The following is a 26,500-nucleotide window of genomic DNA, read 5'->3' on the forward strand; positions in this document are numbered from 1 at the left end:
TCGTTTCAGTTGTGTCTGACTCTGTGCGACCCCATATACATCAGCCTACAAGGCTCCTCTGTCCCTGGGATTCTCCAGGCAAGAACACTGGAGTGGATTGCCATTTCCTTCTCCATGGGAGATACATGGGGAAAAAAAGGAAACAGTGGCAGATTTTATTTTCTTGGGCTCCAAAATCACTGTAGACAGTGACTGCAGCCATAAAATTCAAAGACACTTGCTCTTTGGAAGAAAAACTATGACAAAGCTATATTAAAAAGCAGAGACATCACTTTGCCAACAAAGGTCCATATAGTCAAAGCTATGGTTTTTCCAGTAGTCATTGTATGGATGTGAGAGTTGGACCATAAAGAAGGCTGAGTGCCGAAGAATTGCTGCCTTCAAACTGTGGTGCTGGAGAAGATCCTTATGAGTCCCTTGCACAGCAAGGAGACCAAACCAGTCAATCCTAAAGGAAATCAACCCTGAATATTCATTGGAAGGACTGATGTTGAAGCTGAAGTTCTGATACTTTGGCCACCTGACACGAAGAGCCAACTCATTAGAAAAGACCCTGATGTTGGGAAAGATTGAGGGCAGGAGAAGGGGGTGACAGAGGATGAGATTGTTGGATGGCATTACTGACTCAATGGACGTGAGTTTGAGCAAACTCTGGGAGATGGTGAAGGACAAGGAAGACTGTGTGCTGCACTCCATGGGGTCACAAGGAATCAGACACAATTTAGCAACTGAATAACAGCAAGATAATTATGTACATTGCTGTATTATTAGTGGGGGGATGTTCTGTGGGACATTTGCTCAAACTCATAGTGTGTCTTGCTTGTATTTATCTATTCTAAGACATTGTCAATTTTAAGACATGCTATTGATTTAATAACAGCCTTTCAAGAAATGAAGAAAGAATGCAACATAACGTGCACATCAATTCTGCACGATCCATCTTGATTTCTGAAATGTCAAAATATGCAGGAAAAAATGAAAATGTGTCTGAAATGATAGGAGTACGGTTCTAGGAGCCTAAGTTTGCTCTTGTTTCCAATATCCTAGAAATTCCAAGAGAGTGAATCCAAGATATCTAAGGAAAGAGCTAACATAATCTTGGACTGAAGAATGTATACTGACATCCCAGGCTTGAATATTTTCACAAAGAACAAAGCAATGACAATTCATAGCATGTTCTAATCCTTTTCAGATGGGAAAAGCTTCTTGTCTGGTTGTGTTAAGAAACAGCCTAGAATGAATCAAGCCTGGAATGATCTCTGTTATCTATTAGTAATGTCCACCATGGAAATAACAGGAGCTGATAACAGAAATACAGTGTTCTTACCATAAATGAGATGAAAAGACAACCATCAAAATGGAAGAAAATAATAATAGCAAGTGAAGCAAGTGACAACAGATTAATCTCCAAAATACACAAGCAGCTCATGCAGCTCAATGTCAGAAAAACAAACAACCCAATTGAAAAATTGGTAGAAGACCTAAACAGACAATTCTTTGAAGAAAACATAGGCTAACAAACACATGAAAAGAACTCAGCATCATTCATCATTCAGTTCCGTTCAGTTCAGTTCAGTTCAGTCACTCAGTCGTGTCCAACTCTTTGCTACCCCATGAATCGCAGCACGCCAGGCCTCCCTGTCCATCACCAACTCCCGGAGTTTACCCAAACCCATGTCCATCGAGTCGGTGATGCCATCCAACCATCTCATCCTCTGTCATCCCCTTCTCCTCCCGCCCCCAATCCTTCCCAGCATTAGGGTCTTTTCCAATGAGTCAACTCTTCGCATGAGGTGGCCAAAGTGTTGGCGTTTCAGCTTCAACATCACTCCTTCCAATGAACAACCAGGACCAATCTCCTTTAGGATGGACTGGTTGGATCTCCTTGCAGTCCAAGGGACTCTCAAGAGTCTTCTCCAACACCACAGCTCAAAAGCATCAATTCTTTGGCACTCAGCTTTCTTCACTGTCCAACTCTCACATCCATACATGACCACTGGAAAAACCATAGCCTTGACTAGATGGACCTTTGTTGGCAAAGTAATATCTCTGCTTTTAAATATGCTATCTAGGTTTATCATTAGAGAAATGCAAATCAAACCTACAATCAGAATGGCCATCATCAAAAAAATCTACAAGCAATAAATGCTGGAGAAGATGGGGAGAAAAGGGAAACCTTTGGCACAGTTGGTGGGAATGTAAACTGATATAGCCACTCTGGAGAGCAGTATGGAGATTTCTTTAAAAACTAGGAATAAAATTACCATATGACCCAGCAATCCCATTCCTGGTCACACACACCCTGAGAAAACCATAATTCAAAAAGACACACGTACCCCACTGTTCACTGCAGCACTATTTACCCCAGCCGGGCCATGGAAGGCAATTTAGATTTCCATTGACAGATGAGTGGGTAAAGAAGCTGTGGTACATAGATACAATGGAATATTACCATAAAAAGGAACGAACTTGAGTCAGTTCTAGCGAGGTAGACAAACCCAGAGCCTATTATGCAGAGTGAAGTCCATCAGAAAGAGAAAAACAAATATCATATAACACATATAGATGGAATCTATAAAAATGGTACTGATGAAAGTATTTGCAGGGCAGGAATAGAGACACGGACATAGAGAACAGACTCGTGGACACAGCAGAGGAAGGAGAGGGTGGGACAAATTCAGAGCAGCAGTAAAGAACATACATGACCATATGTAAAATAACTAGTGAGAAGTTGCTGTATAACACAGGGAACTCAACCTAGTGCTCTGTGACAACCCAGAAGGGTGGGGTAGGAGGGGTTCAAGAGGGCGGGGACATATGTATACTTATGACTGAGTCACATGGCAGAAATTTCTATATGGCAGAAATCAATACAACATTGTAAAGCAATTATCCTCTAATTAAAAAAAAAATATATATATATATACATAACTGAGTCAAAAAAATAAAGATATTTTGAAAAATGCAGCAAATATTTTCAAATTAATTAATGTAAAAGTGATTTGAAAAATGTAAATAAAGCATTATATGATATTAAGAAAAACAGAAATATTTAGATATACATTTAATCTAGACAGATCGATTTCACTGAAACAAAATCTCTTCAAGTGCTGACTCTTCTCACTCTTCATTAGACATGCCTGAGAGGATTGAGAAGCTCGGGAGTGGTCAAGGGTATTTGACTGGAGCAAATTCTGATCCCTGACCACCTATAAGTAAAGTTTTTCAAGTCTCCTAATAGGAACCGTATGGCTGGGACAGCTGGGTGTCAGCAGGTCTTCTCTGAGCAGTTGTTTGCAGGAACCGGTGGTTGCCATGGGAACCAAGCTCCGGAGGACATTGGCCTGATGGATTTAGGTATCAGTAAGAGTCACCCTTTTGTCACTAAATTTTATGGGGGTACCCGACCAAAGACCCATGGAGAAGTAGAGAACATTTGGGGGCTTGGTGGTTAGAGGACAATGGACTCCTAACAGAGCTCATCTCATGATACTAGGGTGCTCCCGGGAAAAGCTCTTACTGTCCTAGCCATCCTAGGTTCCTGAGGAAGATGCCATGCTGGGCTAGAGGTGAGAGGACACTTCTGCTGTGTCTCTCCTCTGGTTTCTGTGACCTTCAGGGCTGGCTGGTTCCCTGTCTTTGCCGCTGGAAGGGACCTTGCAGTCCAGCCCTTTTATGTTGCAAATGAGGCCCAGAGGGGAGAGTCAGCTTGTCCAAGGTTGCACAGCAAGCGGGTGATAAAGCTAGAACAGAAACCCAAGGCAGGGTCTTGCTCTTTCTACTTTACACTTGGATGTCCTGCAGACTTCCTAACCTTTGAGAGGCATGGTACATCTACCCACACGGATCCTCTGTTCAAAACACCGACCCAGCTTTTGGAAGAAAAATGACTCATGAATACGGCTCATAAAGAGCCATTATGATATGACTTCAGCTGCAGTCTTCAGTCTTCCCTTCTCCTCCTCACCCTGAACTCTCGACTCCCCTGAGATTTGTCCTTCCTGACTGAAGTATATTCTCTTACCCTGTCCTCTCTCACCCTTGGGGCTTCCCTGATGCCTTCATGGTAAAGAATCTGCCTGCAATGCAGGAGACACAGGAGATGAGGGTTCGATCCCTGGGTCAGGAAGATCCCCTGGAGGAGGAGAAGGCAACCCTCTCCAGTATTATTGCCTGGAGAATTCCCTGGACAGAGGAGTCTGGTGGAATACAGTCATAGGGTCACAAAGAGTCAGACACAACTGAGTACACACACACACACCCTTGCACTGGTTGTTCCTTCTAATGAGAGCACGCCTCCTCTCCCCCACCTTTAGGATTCCTGCTTATTCTGGACTTGTGAGCAGACACTTCACTTTCTTCTCCAGGAATTCTTCCTTGAGCTCCAGGTCTGGATTAGCTGCATCAACAGCTGTATCTAGAACCTTGTCACTCAAAGCATGGTTTTTAAACCCGTAACACTAGTATCACCTAAGAACTTGTCAGAAATGCAGAAGCTCAAGCCCATTCCAGGACACTGAGTTGATCTAAATTGTAACCAGACCTCCAAGTGATTCTCCTGTACATGAAAGTTTGACAGATGTTGCTCTAAAATGCACTGCCCACCCTCTTTATCGCATGCTTCTTGTGACATATTTCACTGTATCTCCCTGCTGACCAGTCTTTTTCTCACTAGATGCTGAGCCTGTCAAAGATAGGAGCTGTCTTCTTCCCTATTCTATCTCCAGCGCACAGTCCAAGGTCTGGCACATAGCAAGTGCATTAAATGAATCAATGACTTGATAATAAGTGAGGGTCTCTTCAAGTCTCTTAATATTGGCAAGGACAATGCATTTCTTGATAATGTTATTTCTAAACTAGAAAAACTTAGATTTTGTAGAGTTCAGTTGTTTCCAATTGTGATCTATAGATCCTTGACAGCTCAGGTAGACCTCATGGATCCTTGGGATTGGAGCGGGGAAGCTGAAGAGACCCAGCAAGGGGGCTCCAGGTCACTGCCTCTAACTCCTACCAGAACGGTTCTGTAGTCATAGGGCTCACACATCCACTCATCCCTTTACCCAATTATTCAACAAATAATGGTTTAGCACCTGAGTGAATAGGACACAAAGCATCATTAACTATAAACTGACATTGTGGTGGGGATAATATCTTAGAGATAACACATAGGTAAACACATAAGTGGACTTCCTCGGTGACTCAGTTGGTACCAAATCCACCTGCCAGTGCAGGAGACACAGAAGACATGGGTTCTATCCTTGGGTTGGGAAGATCCCCTGGAGAAGGAAATGGCAGCCCACTCCAGTATTCTTGCCTGGGAGATACCATGGATAGAGGAACCTCACAGGCTACAGTCCACGGGGTCGCAAGAGTTGGACACAACTAAGTGACTAAACCACCACCACCATGAAATACATGAGAAATATAAGATACTAAAACTAGTAACTACAACACAGAAAATGAAAACCTGAGGCTGTGATAGAGTAGAAATTTTAGAGGATTCTCTGAGGAGGTGGCATTCTAGCTAAGAGCTGGGGCTCTTTGTAAGCTTTATTTAGAAAACAGATTTTTCACTGCTTAAAAAAAAGAAAAGAAAGGACGGACTACTGTCATTTAATAGATGAAGAGACTCAGGCCCAGAGGGGGCCAGAGCCCAAGGCTGTACGGCGAGTTTATCAGCAGTGCCAGGATGGATCAGCATGCAGCTCTCTTGATTCCCGCTCATGCCAGCGCGGAGCATCAGAGAAACCTCAGATCCCTTCCAGAGACTAGAAAGACCAAAGGAGGAGGAAGCTGGGTGGCACAGGCCGGGGGCTGGCAGACAGGGGCTGGTGACCAGCTGGCTGGAGGTGAGCGGGTTATCACGGTCCATTACTGAGTGGGTCGTTCTGGCTCTTTGACTGGCCAGAAAGGCTTTCCAGAAGATTGATGTCCTGGAAGGTCTTAAAGGATCCCAGAAGATGATAAAGACAAAGTCGGGAGTGAAGCTCTGGTTTAGCTTCCACCCAAACTCCCTGAAGCCTGTGGGAAAGCCCAATAAAGGGAGAACGCCTTTTCCCCATGCCTGAGCAAGATGGTAGCCGAGCCGACTCACGCCGCAGCTTTCACCTGAGGCTCTGCGCTCCCGTCTGCCTGCTCTCGTTTAGCTTTTATCTAAAGAATCTTCCTTTCGTGTGAAAGGGAGACAGTTACAAACCCAGGATCCAACAGAACAGATAGGGTCTGCCCCAGGGAAAGACCCCTTTTATCCCTCGACCAAGCCTTGAATTCTTCGAAGGTTACTGCACGTGTTGCAAGGGCTCAGGCTGAAAGCTCAGGGCAGAAGCAGACCCACAGCAATCTCTGTGTGCCTCCAGGCAGCTCATTTAACCCCGTGGGGGCCTCTAATTCCTTCCCATTCATAAAATGGGGAGGATACCCTATTTTCTCTGTTTTACAGGGTAATTTCAAAGCTATTTAAAGCATAACACGCTGCCCACTAAGTATTTCAGGAAGTCATGCAATTCTCTCCAGTACCACTGACACTACCCTGGCCTGGAGCCCTGCCCTCTGTCTCCTGGATTTAGTATCACAGCAGCCTCTGGGGCCTCACTGCCTCCCTCCGGTCGGGACTCCTCCAGTCCAGGCTGCCTGTGGCTGTCAGAGGGGTCTTTTCCCCTTGAAGATCTGATAACATCTCCCCCTGTGAAAAACACTTGAAAAGCTTCCCATTACCCTAGAGAGATAATCCAAACTCTTTAACCCTACTTAAAGGGCATTCGGAACTGGCCTCTGCTGACCTCTCCTGTCTTATCTCTTCCCACTCCTGCTGTCACACACTTTGCTCCAACTACACAGAAATTCTTTCAGTTCCTCCACACACAGCTGTTTACCAAAGTGTGGAAGGGGTTCCCCTGGGGCAGGAGAAAGGATTTTTAGGGGGTACTCAGGAAGATCGCAGGTCCAGTATTAGACAGCAATGGATCACAACGGGGAAAGCATTTAGATTCCCTTTTTCAATCCCTTGCCCTCCTCCAGATTAGCTTCAGAAGGAAAGTTTTAATTTGGGACTGTGTTTTAAGTACTTCTCTAACACTCACTAATCTTCCCTTTTAAAAGGAAAGCTTCAGGCTTTGCGAGGCTTAAACTGCATTGTTTTCTGGTATTTTGCTTTTCTTCCATTGTACTGAATGCTTAAGTTTAATTTTTATTAAGGGTAGACGGTGCTCGTTTTCCCTTTACACAATGATACAGTGCTTTCTTTTCAAATATACTTGCAATAAGTGGGCCTAAGGACAAAATAGAAAATAAAAAAAATAAAAAAAAAGTGCAGATAGTATGGAAATACAGTAAAAATCATAAAATGAAAGTGTTAGTCGCTCAGTCGTGTCCGACTCTCTGCGACCCTTTGGACTGCAGCCCACCAGGCTCCTCTGTCCATGGAATTCTCCAAGAAAGAATACTGGAGTGGGCTGCCATTTCCTTCTCCAGGGGATCTTCCCCAACCCAGGTACTGAACCCAGGTCTCCCGCATGGCAGGCAGATTCTTTACCATCTGAGCCACTAGGGAAGCCCACAAAAATCATAAAGGTGGAGGCAAACGATAAATTCAAAATTTAAGAGGTTTTAACCCCTGCTCTATGTAGTACTATACCTCTGAACATTTCACAGGCTATTCCTTTGGCCCCAGACCCTCCAGTTTTCTTCCTCTTCCACGTGCCAGACCCCAACTTACCTTGTAGGCCACACGGTCTCAGTTCTTGGGAGGGCTTCACTGGGTTACCCAGGCTAGGTGTCTATGCCTCGCCTCCCCAAAGGGCTCCTCTCTGTCCTTTTGACCCTTATTATTCCTATCCTATTTTTTTAATTGGAAGAAAATTGCTTTACAATGTTATATTGGTTTCCGCCATACAACAACACGAATCAGTCATAATTATACATACATACACACACACACACACACACACACACACACACACACCTCTCTATATATCCTCTCCTTGAGTCTCTTCCCCCGCTTTCCATTCCACCCCTCTAGGTCATCACAGAGCGCGAGGCTGGACTCCCCGTGTTATTTAGCAGCTATCTATTTTACTCATGATAGCGTATATATGTCAGCACTCCTTTTTCACTTTGTCCCATCCTCTCCTTCCCCGGCTGTGTCCACAGGTCTTTTCTCTATGTCTGCATCTCCATTCCTTTCCTGCAAAAAGGCTCATCAGTACTATTTGTCTAGCTTCCATATATATGCGTTAATATACAATGTTTGTTTTTCCTATTCTTTGCAATTGCTTAATTGTATGGAACAGTGAGTCACATGTAGGTAGGGACTGCTTCTGCCCTTTTAACAGTTCATGATCAACAACCAACCTAAAGAGGGGGCTGTTAAGTTTGTGTTGAATAAATGAATGAATGTCACTGTTAAGCACAGGATATGAAACACAGCCCCCCACTGCAGATACTACTTTGGGAAGCTTCAGAAGATAGTGACTGTGTGTCAGTTATGGGTGATTCCTCTACAGCACCTATCACTGTGGCTGGCATAGTCACTGCTGGTGACAAAAAAAAAAAAAAAAATCACGCCTTAATACATGTTGAATTTATGAATGCATTTAGTCATGGTCACTAATAAAAAACAAAATACAACTTGGATTTCTGATGAAAGAGAAGGAAAAGCCCTAGATTAGGGTCCATGACCCTGCCACTTACTCTTTTATGATGTTGGTTAGGACACATCTCCTCAAGGAGGCTACATTTCCCATTTCTAAAACTGAAAGTGGAAGATAAGGGGACTGACCGAAAGAGCACTGAAGTCTCTCTCTTACCTGACGTTCCAGAAGTCCAAGAAGCTAAAATTCCGAGATTCTTTCTCCCTACCCGCTTCCCACCTTGAGTCCTGCCGTGACTTGGGTGACTGCCACCCTTATTTATTTCATAAGGCCCATCAGCAGCCTATGTAGAAGAGGCTCCCATAAAGTCAAACGGGAACAGGAAGAATCCACTGCTCCACTCACACTCACGCAGCCACGTACCTGGGCCCCAGCTCGTCCTCGCTCCTCCAGACGAAATCGCCGAACTTCTCATAGTGAGAGTTGTAGTGGTGCTGGACTCGGAACAGCATGGAGGCTGAGACTTCCATCAGCGTGTTGTAGGCAGTCTGCTGCTCCTTGCCGCTTGTGTACCCATTGTACAGATTGTAGATCTTGTCGGCTATCTCTGGAGGGGAGAAGGAAGTGTGTGGGCACAGATCACTGGACAGTAGGAAAAAGGGAGGGTGGAGGCATACCTTACAACTAGGAAGGCACATTCAAGCAGGAGTTCACCTGTGTGATCTTTTGGGGCAAATAAACCTTAATTCCATACTGAATATGTCATTGACCAGTTCTATTCCATTTTCTTATCTAACAGCTGGAGATAATAATCCACACACTGGAGGGGCATAGGGAGGACTAAACTAAAAGGTGGACATAAAGCACTGGACAGGGGGTCTGGCACAAAGTTAGTGCTTATAATTGCACTCGTTAACAAAAGGTCTGTGCCCATGATTTAACAGAAAATTCCAAACAAGTGCAGAGGCTTCCAGTAAGTATCTTGAGCTCATCTCAATGGTCTACTTCTGTTTCCTCTCTGCAATATTTTCAACACATTTCTGTGATTAGGTCTAACAGCTCTCCATTCAAGAATCTTTCAAAGAAAAATCTAGACTCTTTTGCTTGCCATTCATGGCAATTGCTACTCTTTCAGTTATTCCTCCTAACTGATATAACTAAAATTCATTATGGGCTGCTCTCCTGAATAGAAGGCACATTCTTTCATCTTTTAAGACTTTGAACAAAATTTATGTATGCCCCCATGTCACTGCTTAACAACAACTGCCTTCAGGAGACCTTGAGGGACTTGGGTTCAGGATGGGAGGAACATTTACTTTCTAGGGTTTTCTACTCTGTTTTTTTTTTAAAACCATGTTCATATGTCCTTGTAAAATAAAAATAATAATAAAAAAATTACCAGGAATCCATCTCAAATCCCCTCCCTTTTAATAAGACTCAGTATCTCATTGTCTCCTCTTATCTGGTAGCCTAATCATCAAGCTTATGACTCAGCCATCTGAAGAAATGTCTCTCACTGCCCCTCTAGAATGGAAACTCCTGAAAGATGGAGAGCATATCTGTTCTACATTGCTTGCACCAGGGCTCTTAGAAAATATTTGCTCAACTTGAACTGAAGCACTACCAGGACCATGAGCTACCATCACATCTTTGTAGAAATTGTATCTACACATGGTCTAAGAACTAAGTATATGGTGGATCTGATTTATTGGTTCTTTTTTTTTTTTTCAGGTGTTTTGTCTAATGTTTACAATTTCATGGACCAGGAACACGGATGCTGATTCTGATGGATAGTTACTGACTGTAGCTCTTTGCTGAGAAGTCTGAGGCCACCCCTGGGCTAGATGGGAAGGTGTGCTGTGATCAGCTAATGTGTCTGCCACCGGTACAGCAAAGGCTAGTGGGCCTTCATGCGCCACATATTTGCCAGCTCTAGTGCACACTGCAGTGGAAGAAAGGGATTGGTTTCTAAAAGCCTAGGCCGAGGGGCAGAACACAGTCAGACAGTTCTGACACTCCACCATTCCTTTCCTCAACGCCAGAACGCATATTCCATAAAAGAGGAGCAAGTCTGTCCACTGGCAAAGATACCGCCGGCCAGTCTCAGTTTCCTTCATGGCTTTGATTCATTCAGCTCCACGCTCTTCCTCCAGTCCTTTGGCTTTCTTCTCCCTGTGCCAATATGTGTGTGTGTGTGAGAGGCAGAAAGAGAGCGGTGGAGCGTGACTGGTGGGTGCAGAACTTAGAGACTGAAAATATGGGAAGGACCCTGGAAGTGAAGAAAACAGGGTGGAGGGGTCACCTACCTTCTGCCTTGTTGTCATCCACCAGGGGACAGGCGGTCCTCAGGGTCACTGTGCTGAGCTCCGAGTGCCTCCCTCGTGTATCCACCGCATAGAGAGTGAACCTGTGGCACAACAAGAACACAGAGCCCGAGGCCGTGACTTCACGGCAACAGGCCCTGGGAGCTGCAAGGAGGAACACAAAAATCACAGCACAGGAGTGATAGTTGAAAGAACTCGGGGATGATTAGGCTGCAGGAGAAATGATTTGGAAAGAAAAAAAGACAGTCACTAAGTGTGTATCAAAAACCAACCGATTGCTGGGCATTTTGCACTTAATCTCTTCATTTACAAGCAGCAAGGCTAGAAGGCAGGGGTCATTATCACTTGCATTTCACCAATGAGAAAACAGACTTATTTGTGTATTTTTGAGTGGTCTCACACTTATTAGGGGGCAGAACAGTCTGAGTCAAGTCCAGGCAGGACTTGAGAAGTAAACCCTGGTGCTATCTGCTATGACTCCGTATACTCACTTGGATACTCTTTCAGTCATTTAACAAACACTAACTGAGCATTAACTACATGCCAGGAATTACTTTAGGAGCTAAGATTGCAAAGATGAGCAAGAGAGTCAAGGTCCTTGCTTGCATAAAGCTAAACAAAACATAAGTGAAAAATTAGATAATGGTGTATATGAGAAAGACCATAACAGGATCATGCAGCAAAGCCTGCAATGAAAGGGGATGTGGGTGCTTGAGACAGGTGTGTCCTGAAAAGGCCTTCTTGTTGAGAGGTTTGAACTGGGACCTGAAAATGAGAAGGAACTAGCTTATGGGAGGAAGACCTGGGGGGAAGAGTATTCCAGGCAGAAAGACCAGTAAGTGCAAAGTTCTTGAGGAGAGAATGATCCAGACTGTTGAAGGAATAGACAGCTGGTGTGGCTGTAGCAAAGAGAGATGATGGGGACCTAGTGGGCCATGATAGGAAGTCTGGGAGTTAGTCCAGGTACAAGGCATGTCCTCAGCTTTCAGTGTTGTCACCTGCAGCTCCATGATGTACCAGGAGGTGGGCACAGGCAGTCTGTGTGGTGTTAGAGGGAGTGAACTGGTAAACCACAGACATGGTGGAGTGGGGCCCAGTCCAGGACACAGAATTCTTTCCAGAGGAGACACTGTCCTCTGGCCTATTTGGGGAAGGCTCTCTGATGCGTCACACCTCCAGATCTCCAAGTTCTGAAATTAAATAAAGCCGAAAGAGTGAAGAAACTTTCAGGAAGACATCATCCGGGGAGGCCGGTGACACTCTGAACAGAAGTGAGAAGGGCTAAGGGTCTGAGTGCCCTATCTTTGCTGTGCCATCCTCCTTCACCAGCCTTCACGGGTAGAAGCAGGAATGTGGAGTGGGAACAGGGGCTCTCCGGGTCAAGCACAAGAAACTACAGTCCCAGGGGTCTGATTTCCTTTCCTCCTTCTTCAAAACCTCAACTTACCTCATGCTGTGTGTGTGTGCTAAGTTGCTTCAGTCGTGTCTGACTCTTTGTGATCCCAAGGACTAGAATCCACCAGTCTCCTCTGTCCGTGGGACTCTCCAGGCAGGAATACTGGAGTGGGTTCCCATGCCCTCCTCCAGGGGATCTTCCCGACCCAGGGACTGAACCCGCATCTTTTAGGTCTCCTGCATTGGCAGGAAGGTTCTAGTGCCACCACTGGACGTAACACTACAATTGCCAAGTTACAGAACGGTAAGCCCTGATTGACTGCACATATTAGGTAGTTAATATATATGAGTTAGTTCTCCAAATTAACTATGTGCAAAGTTCTTAAATATGTGTCAAGCACTGACCTATACAGTTTCATCTGTATTATTGCAATTAATTTCCCCAGATGATCCTAAAAGATAGCTACTATTATTCTCTTTATGTTATATACGAGGCTCAGAGAGAGAAAGCAACTTGCCCAGAGCCATATAGTAATTACTGGGACTGGAAATTAAGTCGAGGTGTGTCTGACTCCAAAGCCCATGCGTTGATCCACTATCAGCTACTGTCTTCTGCTAAAGGTCTGTGGATGTCACCTCTGTACAAATACAGTTCCGTTAGGTACCCTTGCCAAATTCCAACTATGTTGAAACAGTGCCATTTCACATGTTTTTCTAATCTTATGAAAACCTGAGAAAATAATCAGCCACATTATCTTCATCTTTCAGAAGAGGAAACCGAAGATGAAAAAGTTAGGCAATTTGTCCAAAATCAGAGTCAGACAATGAAAGAGCCAAGACCTGTACCCTGGTTTGTCTCACTCTGAGACCCAAGCTCCGTGCTCTCAGCTCCACTTTGCTGCTGCAGGTCCACACGACGGGCTCAGACGGTCAGGACTCGGGAATCTCACAGCCCCTCTCAGCTTTAACACCTCATGACTTGATAATCCGAAGGCTGTTTTCATAAAAGGCACTCCACATCACAACTTCTTGGTACAAGGGACGCAGTAAGCAAAAGCCAGTATCTTTCTGGAGAAAAGACTGCTTGTCTTTTTGTGTGTTAAAATCTCCTTAACAATAACTCATTTTCTCTTTTGAAGAGCAGTGAAGGGTACTCATGCCATCCCAAGAATGTGTGTCTAATTTATTCCTTGATATTGATTCTGAGTTTCACTGTAATTCATATAGTATAATAACATCATCTTGAGTTTTCTGGGAAGCTGACGTTTTTGGTGCACATGGGGATTCGTCAATCCGTCGTGATGTTTTAAGATGCCATGAGCTGAGCTGACAGCAAGCCTCAGAACCATATATGCTCCACATTCTGTGCTGCTATGAGTCACTGCCACTAGGCCCATGACAGACCCATGGAGACACCTCCTAGCCCTGTAGGACTGTCAGCACTAACCTGTCCTACCAGGTTGCTGCCATGGCGACTGAGGTGCGGGGTCCAATAGGGAACAGGTCACCCAGAGCCCAGAAGCAGCCTTGTATCCCAATCACCATCTATTCAAACCTCGGCTCTGATGTTCACTAGATGTGTGACCTTGGGTTGGTTGATTATCCTCTCTGATCCTATGTCTCCTATGTCTCAAATGTAAAACAAAAGAAACAAGTTCTTCCTTGCAGAATTGTTGGTCCAAGTGCAGGAAACCTTGTACAGTGCCTAAGTATCATGTGAGGCATGGCTGCTGTCTAGTAAGAGCTCATCAGTGTTTATCCTCTACATGCATTTTCCAGCTAATCTTTGAAATATATCACTTGGGTAGGATTGTTTGCATTTTATCAATAAGGATGCTGGTTCCAAAGAGGTCAAGTAATTGATTTATTTTTACATATTAACTAAGCAGCAATGAGGCCTGTCTGAATTCAAAGATGATGTTCTTAAGCACACTGTACTATACTATCTTGTCAAATCTAATTTCCCCTTTTATCTTTCATCAGCTGGCTTGGCGTGCTAACAAGTGTGGATTTAAACTTCATATATGTGACTTTAGAGACCTAAATATGGGATATTTTGGCCCCGTTTTCAGAAAGAAGCCCAACTATCCATCTGCTTTCTGGGTCTTTTGGCTTCAGCCTTTGTCGTGAGAACAGCAGCAGTGTGACGTGGGCATCATCTCTCTCCACCTGTCATATCTCAGCACTGTGAGCAGAGCTCTGTTCCAGCCCTTACTATATCCAGTTATTGTCTTGGTCAAGGGAAGCAGAAGGGGATGGAGGAGGAAGTCTGGTCTCGGAGATGGCAAGGCGTGGGTTCATTTTCCATTCTATTCCCTTGCTCTGTGATGGTGGACTAGTCACTTTACCCCTCTGTGCTTAGGTCACCTCTCTGCATCGGGCATCTAGGGTGGGGAGGCTGCTGCCCACTTCTTAGGTCAACGTGGATGAATGTGAAATACAAGTGCTTAAAAAAGTGAATTCTGACTAAGAAGACTTGGAGAAGGGCTAGAAGCAAGATCATAGTGAAACTCGAGGATGTGATAATAAGCAAGGGGCAAAGGAGAGAGGTAAGGACAGCGTTTGGTACCATGGCATAAGGACTTACTACATATGCGACATCTAGAAAGTGGCAGAGGCAGAAACCAAACCCTGGCCTGCAGCTTGAGTACAGCTACCTCCTTGCACTGAACACAGTACTAGGAACACGAAAGGCACTTTTAAATATGTGAGTAAATAAATGAACTTAAACATACCACATCTTATTGCTGAATTTCAGTTTCTGCATCAACAAAATGGGGATAATTGTACAGTGTGTGGCAGTCTCAAGGATTACACAGAGTGATGCCTGAAAAGTGGCTTGTAAGGTGCAGACTTTTATAAAGGCCACATAAAGAGCTCTTATTTGGGCAAGAGTACTTTCTTGGAGTAGAAGAGAAAGAGAGACATTTCATCTGAGAGGAACATGGAAGGCTGTAGTAAATAAAATATGTGAATGAATCTCCAAATGTGAGGAGTTGGAAAAAAATTTAAACACTGCTTTTCCCTTGGCAACTTATGTTTCCAAGGTGTTCCTGTAATATATTTCCTCCATCAAGAGGGTCTGGCATTACCTCTCTGCTTAGCCAAGCAGCATGAGTAACAGCATGCTGGGAAAGAAGTAGCCCTAGGTTTTAAAATGTTAAAACCTGCGTAGCATCTTGCTTCCCCAATTGCCAGCTGAGCGTTCTTGGGAAGTCATTTCCCTGTCTCTGAGCCTCAGTCTCTGCATCTGTAAAACAGGGTGAGATTAACTGTATCTCACAAGTTCAGGATCCAGAGTCAGTGATGTTAATGATTGCAGCAGGCCTGGTTCAATCTTTGTTCCCTAAAAGGTAGTTTCTGTTTGTGTTAGTAGAGGTCTCAGGATGGAGGAGTCTTTGGGCCACCCTGCCAGTGGGGGTGGAACAGGGGAGAAAGAGGAAGATGTTAGCTTCACGGGCCTGGGTCAGAAGTCACAAGGCCATGCGCTCTCTGCCTGTCTCAGCTGTAATTGTAGAACTGTTCCAGAGCCACATCTGAAAGCTGTTAGGGGACCAGGCAGCCCTGGAGGGGCTCTTCGAGAGGGGAAGAAAGTGACAGCCCCTGATGTGGGGAAGGAGAGAATGAGAAGTGAGAGAGACTGAGAAAAGATACACACATACACACCCACAAAACAGAGTGGAAAGGGGGAGAGGACACAGTCGGAGCCTGTGTTTCTCCAGGGTCAGGAAGGGTGCTGGCGGCCTCGGCTCGGTTCTTTCATCTTTACCTGTGCAGGTAGGCTGAGATCCACTGATAATGTGAACTAGAACGCCTGCTGTTGTTCAGTCGTGTCCAAGTCTTTGCGACCCTATGAACTGCAGCACGCCAGCCTTCCCTGTCCTTCACTATCTCCCGGAGTTTACGCAAACTCAAGTTCACTGAGGGGAGGAGGAGAAGGGGGTGACAGAGGATCAGAACTCCTGAGCCATCACCAAGCTCTACAACTCATTTTGCAGGTGGGGGAACCACAGCCTGAAGAGGAAACAGACTTGCGCAAGGACCTGCTCCCAATCAGGTCAGAATAAAGGCACCGGCTTTCCCGACTTCTCCTCTAGTGTTCCTTCTCTACACCACCTTGCTTTTTGCACAACTGACTGACTGGGGCCCAGCTGCACCTCTGGGATAATCACAGAAGAGGTGGCTCCAAGGATCAAGTGGGATGGGCTATTTAGGAACTTGGAACCCCAGGCTCAAATCCTTGCTACTCCTTCCTCTGACTTTGTTTCAAGGGAAAGAACACTGGCCAAGGTGGTTGAAAACTTGAGTTCATGTCCCAGAGACAGTGGGTTGTGAGATCTCAGATGCCTAAAGCAATCTGGTTTTAGTGTATTGGGATTTCAATGAGTAGGGACGTACCTTGGGATTGACTACTCAAATGCAAAGTATTTTTCAATGTTTCTTCACCACTTTCAGGACAAAACAAACTCCTTACCACGGGCCCCAGTGTGACTCCCTGATGTCCCTCCATTTGACACTATCTGTTTGGGACTCTATCATTGAGTCTCAAACTCTGGCCACAGATCCAGCCTTGTTTACTGGTCTCCGCTGCCTACCCTGTTTCACAGTGGAACCACATCCAACTGCGAATGGACCTCACCTCTTTGTCTTTGCACACACTGCACCCTTCATTGGGGCCCCCCGACTCCTTCTCCACTTAACCTTCTCCACCTTGTCCTTGGAGCATCAGTCAGCCCTCATCTCCTCCAGGAAACCCACTCTCCCTGCATAGTGCCAGGTCCTGGCACATGTGGCATGATTGGGTTGGTGCCCAGACAATTCTCTCATGCCCACATGAGTGTGTGAGTGTCTTCAGAACCAGAATAGGGCTCTGTCCATCTCTATGCCTGATGCTCCACCTGGTGCTAATATACCTAAACCATCCAGTGCTCAGCAAATACTGTTCAAAATGAATGACAGACTGAACGAATGACTCAATCAACTATAAGACACCAATAGTAATTCCACTGTCTAGAAATCAAGTTTCCCCATCTGTAAAATGAGCAAAATATGAATAGATTAAAAGGCCATTAAAGGAAATAGAATAACAGAGTGGTCCAAAGCACAGCTTTGGAATCAGGCGATTCGGTTTTAAGTCCTAGCTCTCCATTTCTTATTTATGTGAGGCCTTGCCTCAATTAACTCACCTATAAAATAGGAATCATAATATTAAAACCCACTAAATGGGGTAGTTGTTGAATTGCTCACCATGATGCCAGGCATGTTAGCAGTCAACGAGTGAGAGCTGTGGGCATCTTCATCAATATTACTGTTATTATTATTATGCCACTGCCCAAAGCTCTGACGCCCTCCCCCTACAACCAGAGTAAGCTCTCCAAGTGGAGACCAGAGGAGGGTAGGTGGAGAGGAAGCTGTTGTCGGGCCCATCTGAGACCTCGGGACCCCCTCACAGCAGGGGTGAGAGAATGAAACTGAGACTTTAATTGGCGGTGAGGGCTGCTCATGGATCTGACATGGGGTGAGAGCAGGGACAGGGGCTCAGAGGCCCACGTCAGAACCATGTCCCCGAGAGGACGGGAAAATGCGTTTGAAGTCTCCAGGCCAACGCCCGCCCTTCCCCAGCCGCTGCGTGATTTAGGCATTCTGGGGAGGCAAGAGTCTCCTCGCTGATTTGAAGGGAAACAGATGTTTCCAGGCCAGAGGCCCTGGTCTTGTAAAATCCTCCTCCCCCCACACAGCTTTGGCAGACAACTTCCCGTAAGTTCACCCACCCCCCCAAGCTGTCACCATCCGCCATCACTCCCCTCCCTATCATTCCTAGCACATGCGGAAGGCAGGGGTGGTGGAATAAACCTGGATTCCCAGCTCCAGCTTGGGGTCAGGGCAGTCAGATTTCCAGGGACACCCAAAGGCCCTTTTCTGGGTCTCAGTCTATCATTGCAAGGGTTAGTCCATGGGATTCTCCAGGCAAGAATACAGGAGTGGATTGCCATGTCCTCCTCCAGGGGATCTTCCTGACCCAGGGATTGATCCTGGGTCTCCCACATTGTGGGCAGATTCTTTACCACCTGAGCCATATATTTAAGCATCTCTGCAAGGAGGGAACTAAACCAAGATCAGTGCCAAGGGATGGGCTGGACTTGATCTTCCAGGGCCTGAGGATGTTGGCTTCTGAAACAGCTGATATGATCCTTTCCAGATCTTTTTCCATTAGAGTCTATGGTGAAGAGCATGGACTTGCATGTCAGGATCCGGGCTTGAGTCTGAACTCCATCAGCTACTGGATGGGAACAACTGAACCCTTGGGCCTTGGTTTCCTCAGTGGTAAAATGTGATCAAGATTCCATCTCATGGGGCTGTGAGAATTAAATCAGAATTCAGTCTCTCCCACTCACATTTTAGGCTTCTTATGAATGAAATTGAGCATGGTACTTCTTTCCTTGGCCTACCCATGATGCTCAGGACAGTCTGAACCCAGAGTGGGTATGCTATAATGTTCATAACTTGTTGCTGGTAAGAAGACCTGCTAGACACTGGACACTAGACACTTAATCCAGTTTTTTTAATTAGAGGATAATTACTTTACAATATCATGATGGCTTCTGCCATATATCAACATGAATTGGCCACAGGTAAATATTTGTCCCTCCCTTCCTTGAACCCCCACACCCACCTTCCTCCTCTTAACCTAGTTCTGCTTAAAGAGTAGAAAGAGCATTCTCCTTTTGATAATCACAAAGAAGCAGAATGGGTTCTGACTCTAACAGGCTTTGGAGTTGACTACCAAGTCCAAAATGCTGGTTCTATAACCCACTATTCTTTATAACCTTGGGCAAGTTAGTTAACCTCTCTGTTCTTTGGCGTTCTTGTCTTTAAACTGTGGATGATGATATTATCTCCTTCAAAGGGATGGTGGAGGAATAAAGAACTCGAAACAGTGCCTGGCACAGAGTAAGTGCTATGTAATAAGCATTCATCATTATTCAACATGTGCGTGCTTAAATTATGAATCTCTTCTATAATGGTTTTAAAATGAGCTCCCCCAACCCTAATCCTTTGCCATTGATCCCACTGAGAAGTAGAGGGGCATGCCCACTCACCTTGAATGTGGCAGGTTCGTGCATGGTTTCACTCACAGAGTACAGCAGAAGGGACACTGTTCATCTGGGTCATAAAAGGCTATGCAATGTCTACCTTGTTTACTGAAACGTTCTCACTTGGAGTCCTGAGCCTCCCATGCGAAACATCCAACTACCCCGGTGTTACGAAGCCAGGCCCCTCAGATAGGCTACGTCATGGTGTTCAGGTCACTCTAGTCTAATTTTCAGAAAGAAAGTAAAGGAACCTTCAAGCAGTGGAGTCACCTCCCACTTTTGAACCCTTGCAGCTAAGGCTCCAGACTTCATGGAGCAAAGAGTACTGTCTGCTGTACTCTGTCTGAATGTCTAATCCACAGAATCCATTAGCATAATTACCTGGTTGTTTTAAGTCACTACATTCTGAGGTCATTTGTTATGTCATCAGTAGTAACTAGAATAATTTCCAAGCATCTAGAGCAGGCATCAGCAAACTGCAGTACAAATCTGGTCTGCTGCCTGTTTTTGTAAGTAAAGTTTTAATGGAACATAGCTACTTTGGTTTTCTTATAATCTGTTTTCTATAGATGCTTTCACACTATAGTGGTAGAACTGAGTCATTGCATCAGAGACCATATAGTCCACAGAGCCTAAAATATTTACTATCTGGACCTCTAGAGAAAAGATTACTGACCCCTGAATTAGAGTTTTGACAGCACTTAACATTAAAATCATTTGTCTCCATGATTTCATTTAATCCCAGAGTTAGAAGCCGTTCTCATTTTACAGGTAGGCACAACGGGTCAGGAGACGTGTCCCAGGTTACACAGCTCTTCTGACCCCAGGCCTAAGGCTACAATAGCCTGGTGAAGGTCCAGACTCTAGTTTTGTCCCCTTGAATGAGCAGGGTAACCTTGAACCATGCCCTGCCCTCAGTTTCCCAGCCTGTGAAATGAGGGCATTGGGCAAGATGGTGTGGACTGGCTGCCAGAATTCAGATGTCCAAAGTTTCCCCCAGCTGGGTGTCGGCCATTAGGCAAAATGTCTCTACTCTCCTTTAGTCCAGGTGCATCAAAGCGGGACTTGAGGATGATCAGCCAGGGGCTGTACAACACCGCAGACAGCCCACCTACTGCCCAACACCAAAACCCAACCTCCTTATCTCCTAACTCGGGCAGACAACCTATGCTTTCTGCCAACATAAATATTTAGTTCCAGTGCCGGGCACAGAGAGACTGTCACGGTATTAAGGACTCCAGCCCTGGTGTCCACTTTCAAAACAACCCAATCTGAGCTGTGACTGGGAGGCCCTGCTTGGGACAAAGGTGAGGCGGTCTGCAGTTGGGCCCCAATATCAGCACCCCCGACTTGCCCTCCCTTCAACCCCTCCAGCGGCGTAAGCTAACAGGTAAAGACTCAGGGGAGACAGGAAGCCGGCAGAGAGAGCTCTGGGGGAAGGCCAAGTCTGGAAACCAGTGTGGGCCCAAGCTCAGGCAGAGGCAACAGCAATCTAGAATCAGTACTAGGCATGCACTGCTCTGCCTGCCAAGACCCCCCAAATTCACTGGGTTATGAGCATTACCCTAACACCCAGAGTGCCAAGAGTATCAGAATCGGAAATGAATGATGCATGTACTGACATTCAAAATGAAATAAACATAAACTGATTCACCATTAAAGCACGCTGAGTATATCTCCAATACCTGACTGGGGGATGAGCTCCTCTCTGTGTGTGCCTGCCGCTGGCAGAACTCCTGATGCATGCCCCACAAGGTGCTAAGCCAGAGAGGAACCACTCGTGCAGAAGAACAGTGTGGTTCGTGCTTTCAAAGAGCTCCCAGAAGAGCAGGGAGATGGTTAAGGGAACAAGAAACGGGATGCAGTGCTACAGAACTTAGATACAAAGTCATTCCTGCCCCTGTGTTTCCTTCAGGTGTGTCCCTTCTCCTGTCTTTAAATTGTGGACCAAGTCTTGGGAATGCATCAAGGACCACCTGGATCCCCTGTCAGCTGCCACCTACAGGGAATGCCAACTGCCTATAAGAATCTCACTTTCTCCTACCAAAAACATGGTGACAATCCCAACCTTCTTCACCCAGAAAGCCTAAACGGTGTGACTCTGCCAATGGATTGTAATACACAAGGACTATGCAAATGATTTGTCTAAACTCATTCACTCACCTATTCAGTATAAGCTGACCCCTCGAGAGAAGAATTCTAGTTGGCACTTGACTTTAGCAACAGTTCCTGTCCTTCTCCTCCTTTGTCTTTCATATCCCTACCCCTTCTCACCCCCTCTTTTCTGACTTCTCTTTTTTCAGGGAGTGGACATGGTAACACACAGTTGGACTGACTATAGCTCTTAGTTGGAGGATGTTCATCTTTTAATAGGTTGCTTTAGGGTAGAGCAGACACAGGTTAAATTTACGGTTCCAAGTCAAGGAATGAATTATGCATGGAATGCCCAATTCCACTTCAACTTGTATTCCTGGGCTCTTTAAAGCAAATGTGTGGCCTTTTCTCTTATATCTTTATTGCATGCTGCATGGCCTCTCTGAATCTCAGATAAAAATAATAATGTTTTAAATGACTTCAGTTACAAAAATTTTTTGCAGGAAAGCATAACTTGGGAATATGTTGATTTGAGAGACAGAGGACATAATTTGTAGGTTTAACCTTGTCAGCAAGCTATGGGCTTTGGTCCCGTGATTTGACTTCTCTCTGCCTCAGGTACCTATCGATAACTCCACAGGGATGCTGTGAGATCAAGTAGTCATCATGAATGTGAAAGCACCTTGGAGATTCCACACACACTTCTTGGGCACCTAACTCTGTATCAGACACATAGCTGGGAACTTTTATATAGTTGTCTTTTGTTCTCTTTACAACTGTCTAAGGGATATGTGTTATTAAATCCATATTTACAAGGAGGCAAGTAAACCATGGAAATGTGAATTGACTCTCCCAAGGCTGTGCAGAGAGCAGCTCAGCCACGCCCCAGCACAGGTCTCCTAACTCAAAGCCCAGTGCTGTTTCCAAAAAGAATTATTAGGTATTCATTGGTCCCAACTGGGTCTTGAGTCACAGTTCAGAGGAGGTTAGACTTTATTAGGAGGATGAACTCCACGTTCCCAACTTTTGACAAGGAAGCGATCTTAGTACAGGATCACCATCACCATCACCCACTTTCAACACTGACATTGCTTCTCTTTCCACATCTGACCCGAAAGACTTTCTTTTCCTCTGTGGTGCCTTTTGAGACTGCATGTTGCCAAAGCCAAGTACAGAGAAAAGGAGGCCAAGTAGAGGTCACCAACTTGGACTTACCCTTGGACACTGAGTTAGGGAACACTATAGGCAGGATGGTTCTTATCTACTTCCAGCTGAGCTCAGTCTGCACCATATGTGTGAGCATTGCTTCCTCACGCGTGAAGGGCTGGGTGTGTGGAGTGCACACAACCCCTGGGCTTGGAGTCTGAAGGACTGAACTAGATCACAACTGTGTTTCTTATTCCTGGTATCTCTAAGAGCCTCAGTTTCTGTATCTGTAAACTGGAGTCTATAATATCTGACTGACGACACTGTTTTAAGAATGAAATAACATGCAAAACACCTAAAACAGTGCTTAGTTCAGTACATGTTATCTTTTTTTTTTTTTTTTTTGCTTACTCATGATACTAAAAAAAGCTGGCTTAAAACTCAACATTCAAAAAACTAAGATCATGGCATCTGGTCCCATCACTTCACGATGAATAGATGGGGAAAAAATAGAAACAGTGACAGACTTTATTTCCTTGGGCTCCAAAATCACTGCGGATGGTGAGGGCAGCCATGAAATTAAAATATGCTCGCTTCTTGGAAGAAAAGCTATGAAAAACCTAGACAATGTGTTAAAAAGCAGAGACATCACTTTGTTGTCAAAGGTCTGTATAGTCAAAGCTATGGCTTCTCAAGCAGTCATGTAGAGATTTGAGAGTTGGACCATAAAGAAGGCTGAGCACTGAAGAACTGATGTTTTCAAACTGTGGTGCTGGAGGAGACTCTTGGGCATCCTTTGGACAGCAAGGAGATCAAAACAGTAGCTAAGTCATACTATGCCTCTGAGCCTGTTTCCTTAACAGTTACACTGTGACAACAATACCTGCTTCAATAGCAGTAGGAAAATTAGAAACAGTACTCTGAACCTTGGACTTCTCCAGTTGTGCCCTGATCAACACGATGACCTAGAGGGACATCCTTCTCCGTGGACCTTGCTTTCATTTCCTATGAAACAGTGGGTCACCAGATGTCTCCACTGGTAAAGTCTACCAAATGTTACCACCAATGGACACAAAACCTTTACAAACTCTTCCAAAATAAAAATAAAAGTGGAGGGAACACTACCAGGTACTTGTATGAAGCCAGCATTACTCTGATACCAAAAACAGGTACCACAAGGAAAATACACACACACACACATTCACACAGTCCCATATTCCTTATAAATATTGACACAACAAAATACTCACCAAGTATAGTAACATATGTTAAAAAGGACTATACATCATGACCAAATGGGATTTGTCTCTTGAAAAGATGAATGATTCAGAATATGAAAATCAACCAACATCATATATCATATTAGGAGAATAAAAGACAGACATTACATAATCATCTCAATAGGCAAAGAATAAAGCTTTCAGAGAGCCCAATACCCTTCCATGATAAAAATACTCAACAAACTATGAATAGAAGGGAACATCCCCAGTCTGATAAAGCATATCTGTGGAACATTAACATCACACTTAATGGTAAAGACCGAAAGCTTTCCCCTTAAGATCAGGAACAAGACAAGGATGTCTGCTTTCACTATTTCTATTCAACATTGCTCTGAAGGTTCTAGACAGGGCAATTAAGCCAAAAAAGGGAAATAAAAGTCACCAAGACAACAAAGGAAAATGTAAAATATCTATATTTGCAGATGACATGATTTTGTATGTATAAAAACAAAGGAATCTATACACACACAAAGATCTTAAAAAAAAATAGTTCAGTAAGTTGCAAGTTTAAAGATTAATAAAAACAAATCAATTATATTCTATATACTAGCAATGAATTATCAGAAAAATAAAATTAAGAAACAATTCCACTGACAGTATTGTCAAAAAGAATAAAATGATCGGAATAGTTTTAACAAAGGTGTGTAAGACTTACACACTGAGAACTATAAAACATACAGATGGCTAACAAACACATGAAAAGATGCTCAACATCACTCATTATTAGAGAAATGCAAATCAAAACCACAATGAGGTATCATTTCACACCAGTCAGAATGGCTGCTATCCAAAAGTCTACAAGCAATAAATGCTGGAGAGGGTGTGGAGAAAAGGGAACCCTCTTACACTGTTGGTGGGAATGCAAACTAGTACAGCCACTATGGAGAACAGTGTGGAGATTCCTTAAAAAACTGGGAATAGAACTGCCATATGACCCAGCAATCCCACTGCTGGGCATATACACCGAGGAAACCAGAATTGAAAGAGACGCGTGTACCCCAATGTTCATCGCAGCACTGTTTACAATAGCCAGGACATGGAACAACCTAGATGTCCATCAGCAGATGAATGGATAAGGAAGCTGTGGTACATATACACAATGGAATATTACTCAGCCATTAAAAAAAATACATTTGAACCGGTTCTACTGAGATGGATGAAACTGGAGCCCATTATACAGAGTGAAGTAAGCCAGAAAGAAAAACAACAATACAGTATACTAATGCATATATATGGAATCTGAAAGATGGTAACGATAACCCTATATGCGAGACAGAATAAGAGACACAGATGCATGGAACAATTTTATGGACTCTGAGGGAGAAGGTGAGGGTGGGACGTTCTGGGAGAATGGCATTGAGACATGTGTATTGTCATATGTGAAACAGAGCACCATTCCATGTTCGATGCATGTGACAAGGGCTCAGGGCCGGGGCAATGGGATGATCCAGAAGGATGAGAGGGGGAGGGAGGTGGGTGGGGGGTCCGGGAAGGGGAACACATGTAAACCCATGGCTGATTCTTGTCAATGTATGGCAAAAACTATTACAATATTGTAAAGTAATTAGCCCCCAACTAAAATAAATAAATTTATTAAAAAAAAAAAAAAATCATTGAAAAAAATTTAAAAAGACCTAAATAAATGGAAAGATACCACGTGTTCATGAATTGGAAGACTTAACATTGTTAATGTGAAACTACTTCCAAATCTATCTATAGATTCAACACAATCCCTATAAAAAAATCACAGGTGATTTTTTTTTTTTTTTGGCAAAATTTGACAAACTACTCTTAAAATTCATATGGGAATACACAACACCCAGAATAGCCAAATAATCTTTAAAAACAAAAAAGACAAACTTGAATGATTCACACATCCTGATTTCTAAATTTGCTACAAAATTACAGTAATCAAGCCTGTTTACTACTAGTATAAGGATAGATATAGGTGAATGGAGTAAAATTGAGAGTTTAGAAATAAATGAATATGGTCATTTGATTTTCAACAAGAGTGCTAAGACTATGCAATGGGGGAATAATGATCTCTTTCATAATAGTTTCTTCAGCAAATTATGTTAGAACAATCAGATAGCCACATGCAAGTGAATGAAACTGGACCCCATTCTCACACCATATAAAAAAATAATTCAAAAGGGATCAAAGACCTAAATGCAAAAGCAAAAACTATAAAACTCTTAGAAACAAACATAGGAGTAAAACTTCATGACCTTAGATTAGGTGATGATTTCTTAGATATGACACCTAAAGCACGACCAAAGGAAGAAAGAGATAATTAGACTACACCAAAAATGAAAAAAAAAAATGTGCTTTAAAGGACATTATCAAGAAAGTGAAAATATTTATTATATTTTAATAGGACCAACATAATAGAAAATATTTATAAATCATTTGTCTGATACAGGTCTAATATTTGGAATATATAATTATTATAACTCAACAATAGAAAGACAAATAACACAATGTAAAAATGGGCAAAGGAATTTGAAAAAATATTTCTGCAGAGAAGATATACAAATGGTCAATAAGTCATGGAGATATTAGTCATTTAGGGAATGCAA

At 44.0% G+C, this 26,500-nt stretch overlaps 1 protein-coding gene and 1 long non-coding RNA gene across 4 annotated transcripts in view; one reads left to right on the forward strand and one right to left on the reverse strand.

Annotated features, from left to right (window-relative positions):
• Positions 1-26,500, reverse strand: part of ASTN2 (astrotactin 2) — a 989,820-nt gene that overhangs the window by 7,140 nt on the left and 956,180 nt on the right. For all 3 annotated transcript variants that reach the window (XM_081575818.1, XM_081575813.1, XM_081575806.1), the window contains 2 exons: positions 10,895-10,995; positions 9,012-9,195 (listed from right to left, as the gene is read on the reverse strand). In XM_081575818.1, the coding sequence (XP_081431944.1) occupies positions 9,012-9,195; positions 10,895-10,995 (285 nt within the window). The remainder of the gene's footprint in view (positions 1-9,011; positions 9,196-10,894; positions 10,996-26,500) is intronic.
• On the forward strand, positions 19,838-23,763 carry LOC145538487 (uncharacterized). The gene is made up of 2 exons (XR_014076917.1): positions 19,838-19,910; positions 21,317-23,763. It is a non-coding gene; the product is annotated as an uncharacterized LOC145538487 (long non-coding RNA).

The sequence above is a fragment of the Giraffa tippelskirchi genome, chromosome 1, assembly GCF_054371585.1.
Source record: "Giraffa tippelskirchi isolate mGirTip1 chromosome 1, T2T-mGirTip1v1.2.pri, whole genome shotgun sequence".
Lineage (NCBI taxonomy): Eukaryota > Metazoa > Chordata > Mammalia > Artiodactyla > Giraffidae > Giraffa > Giraffa tippelskirchi.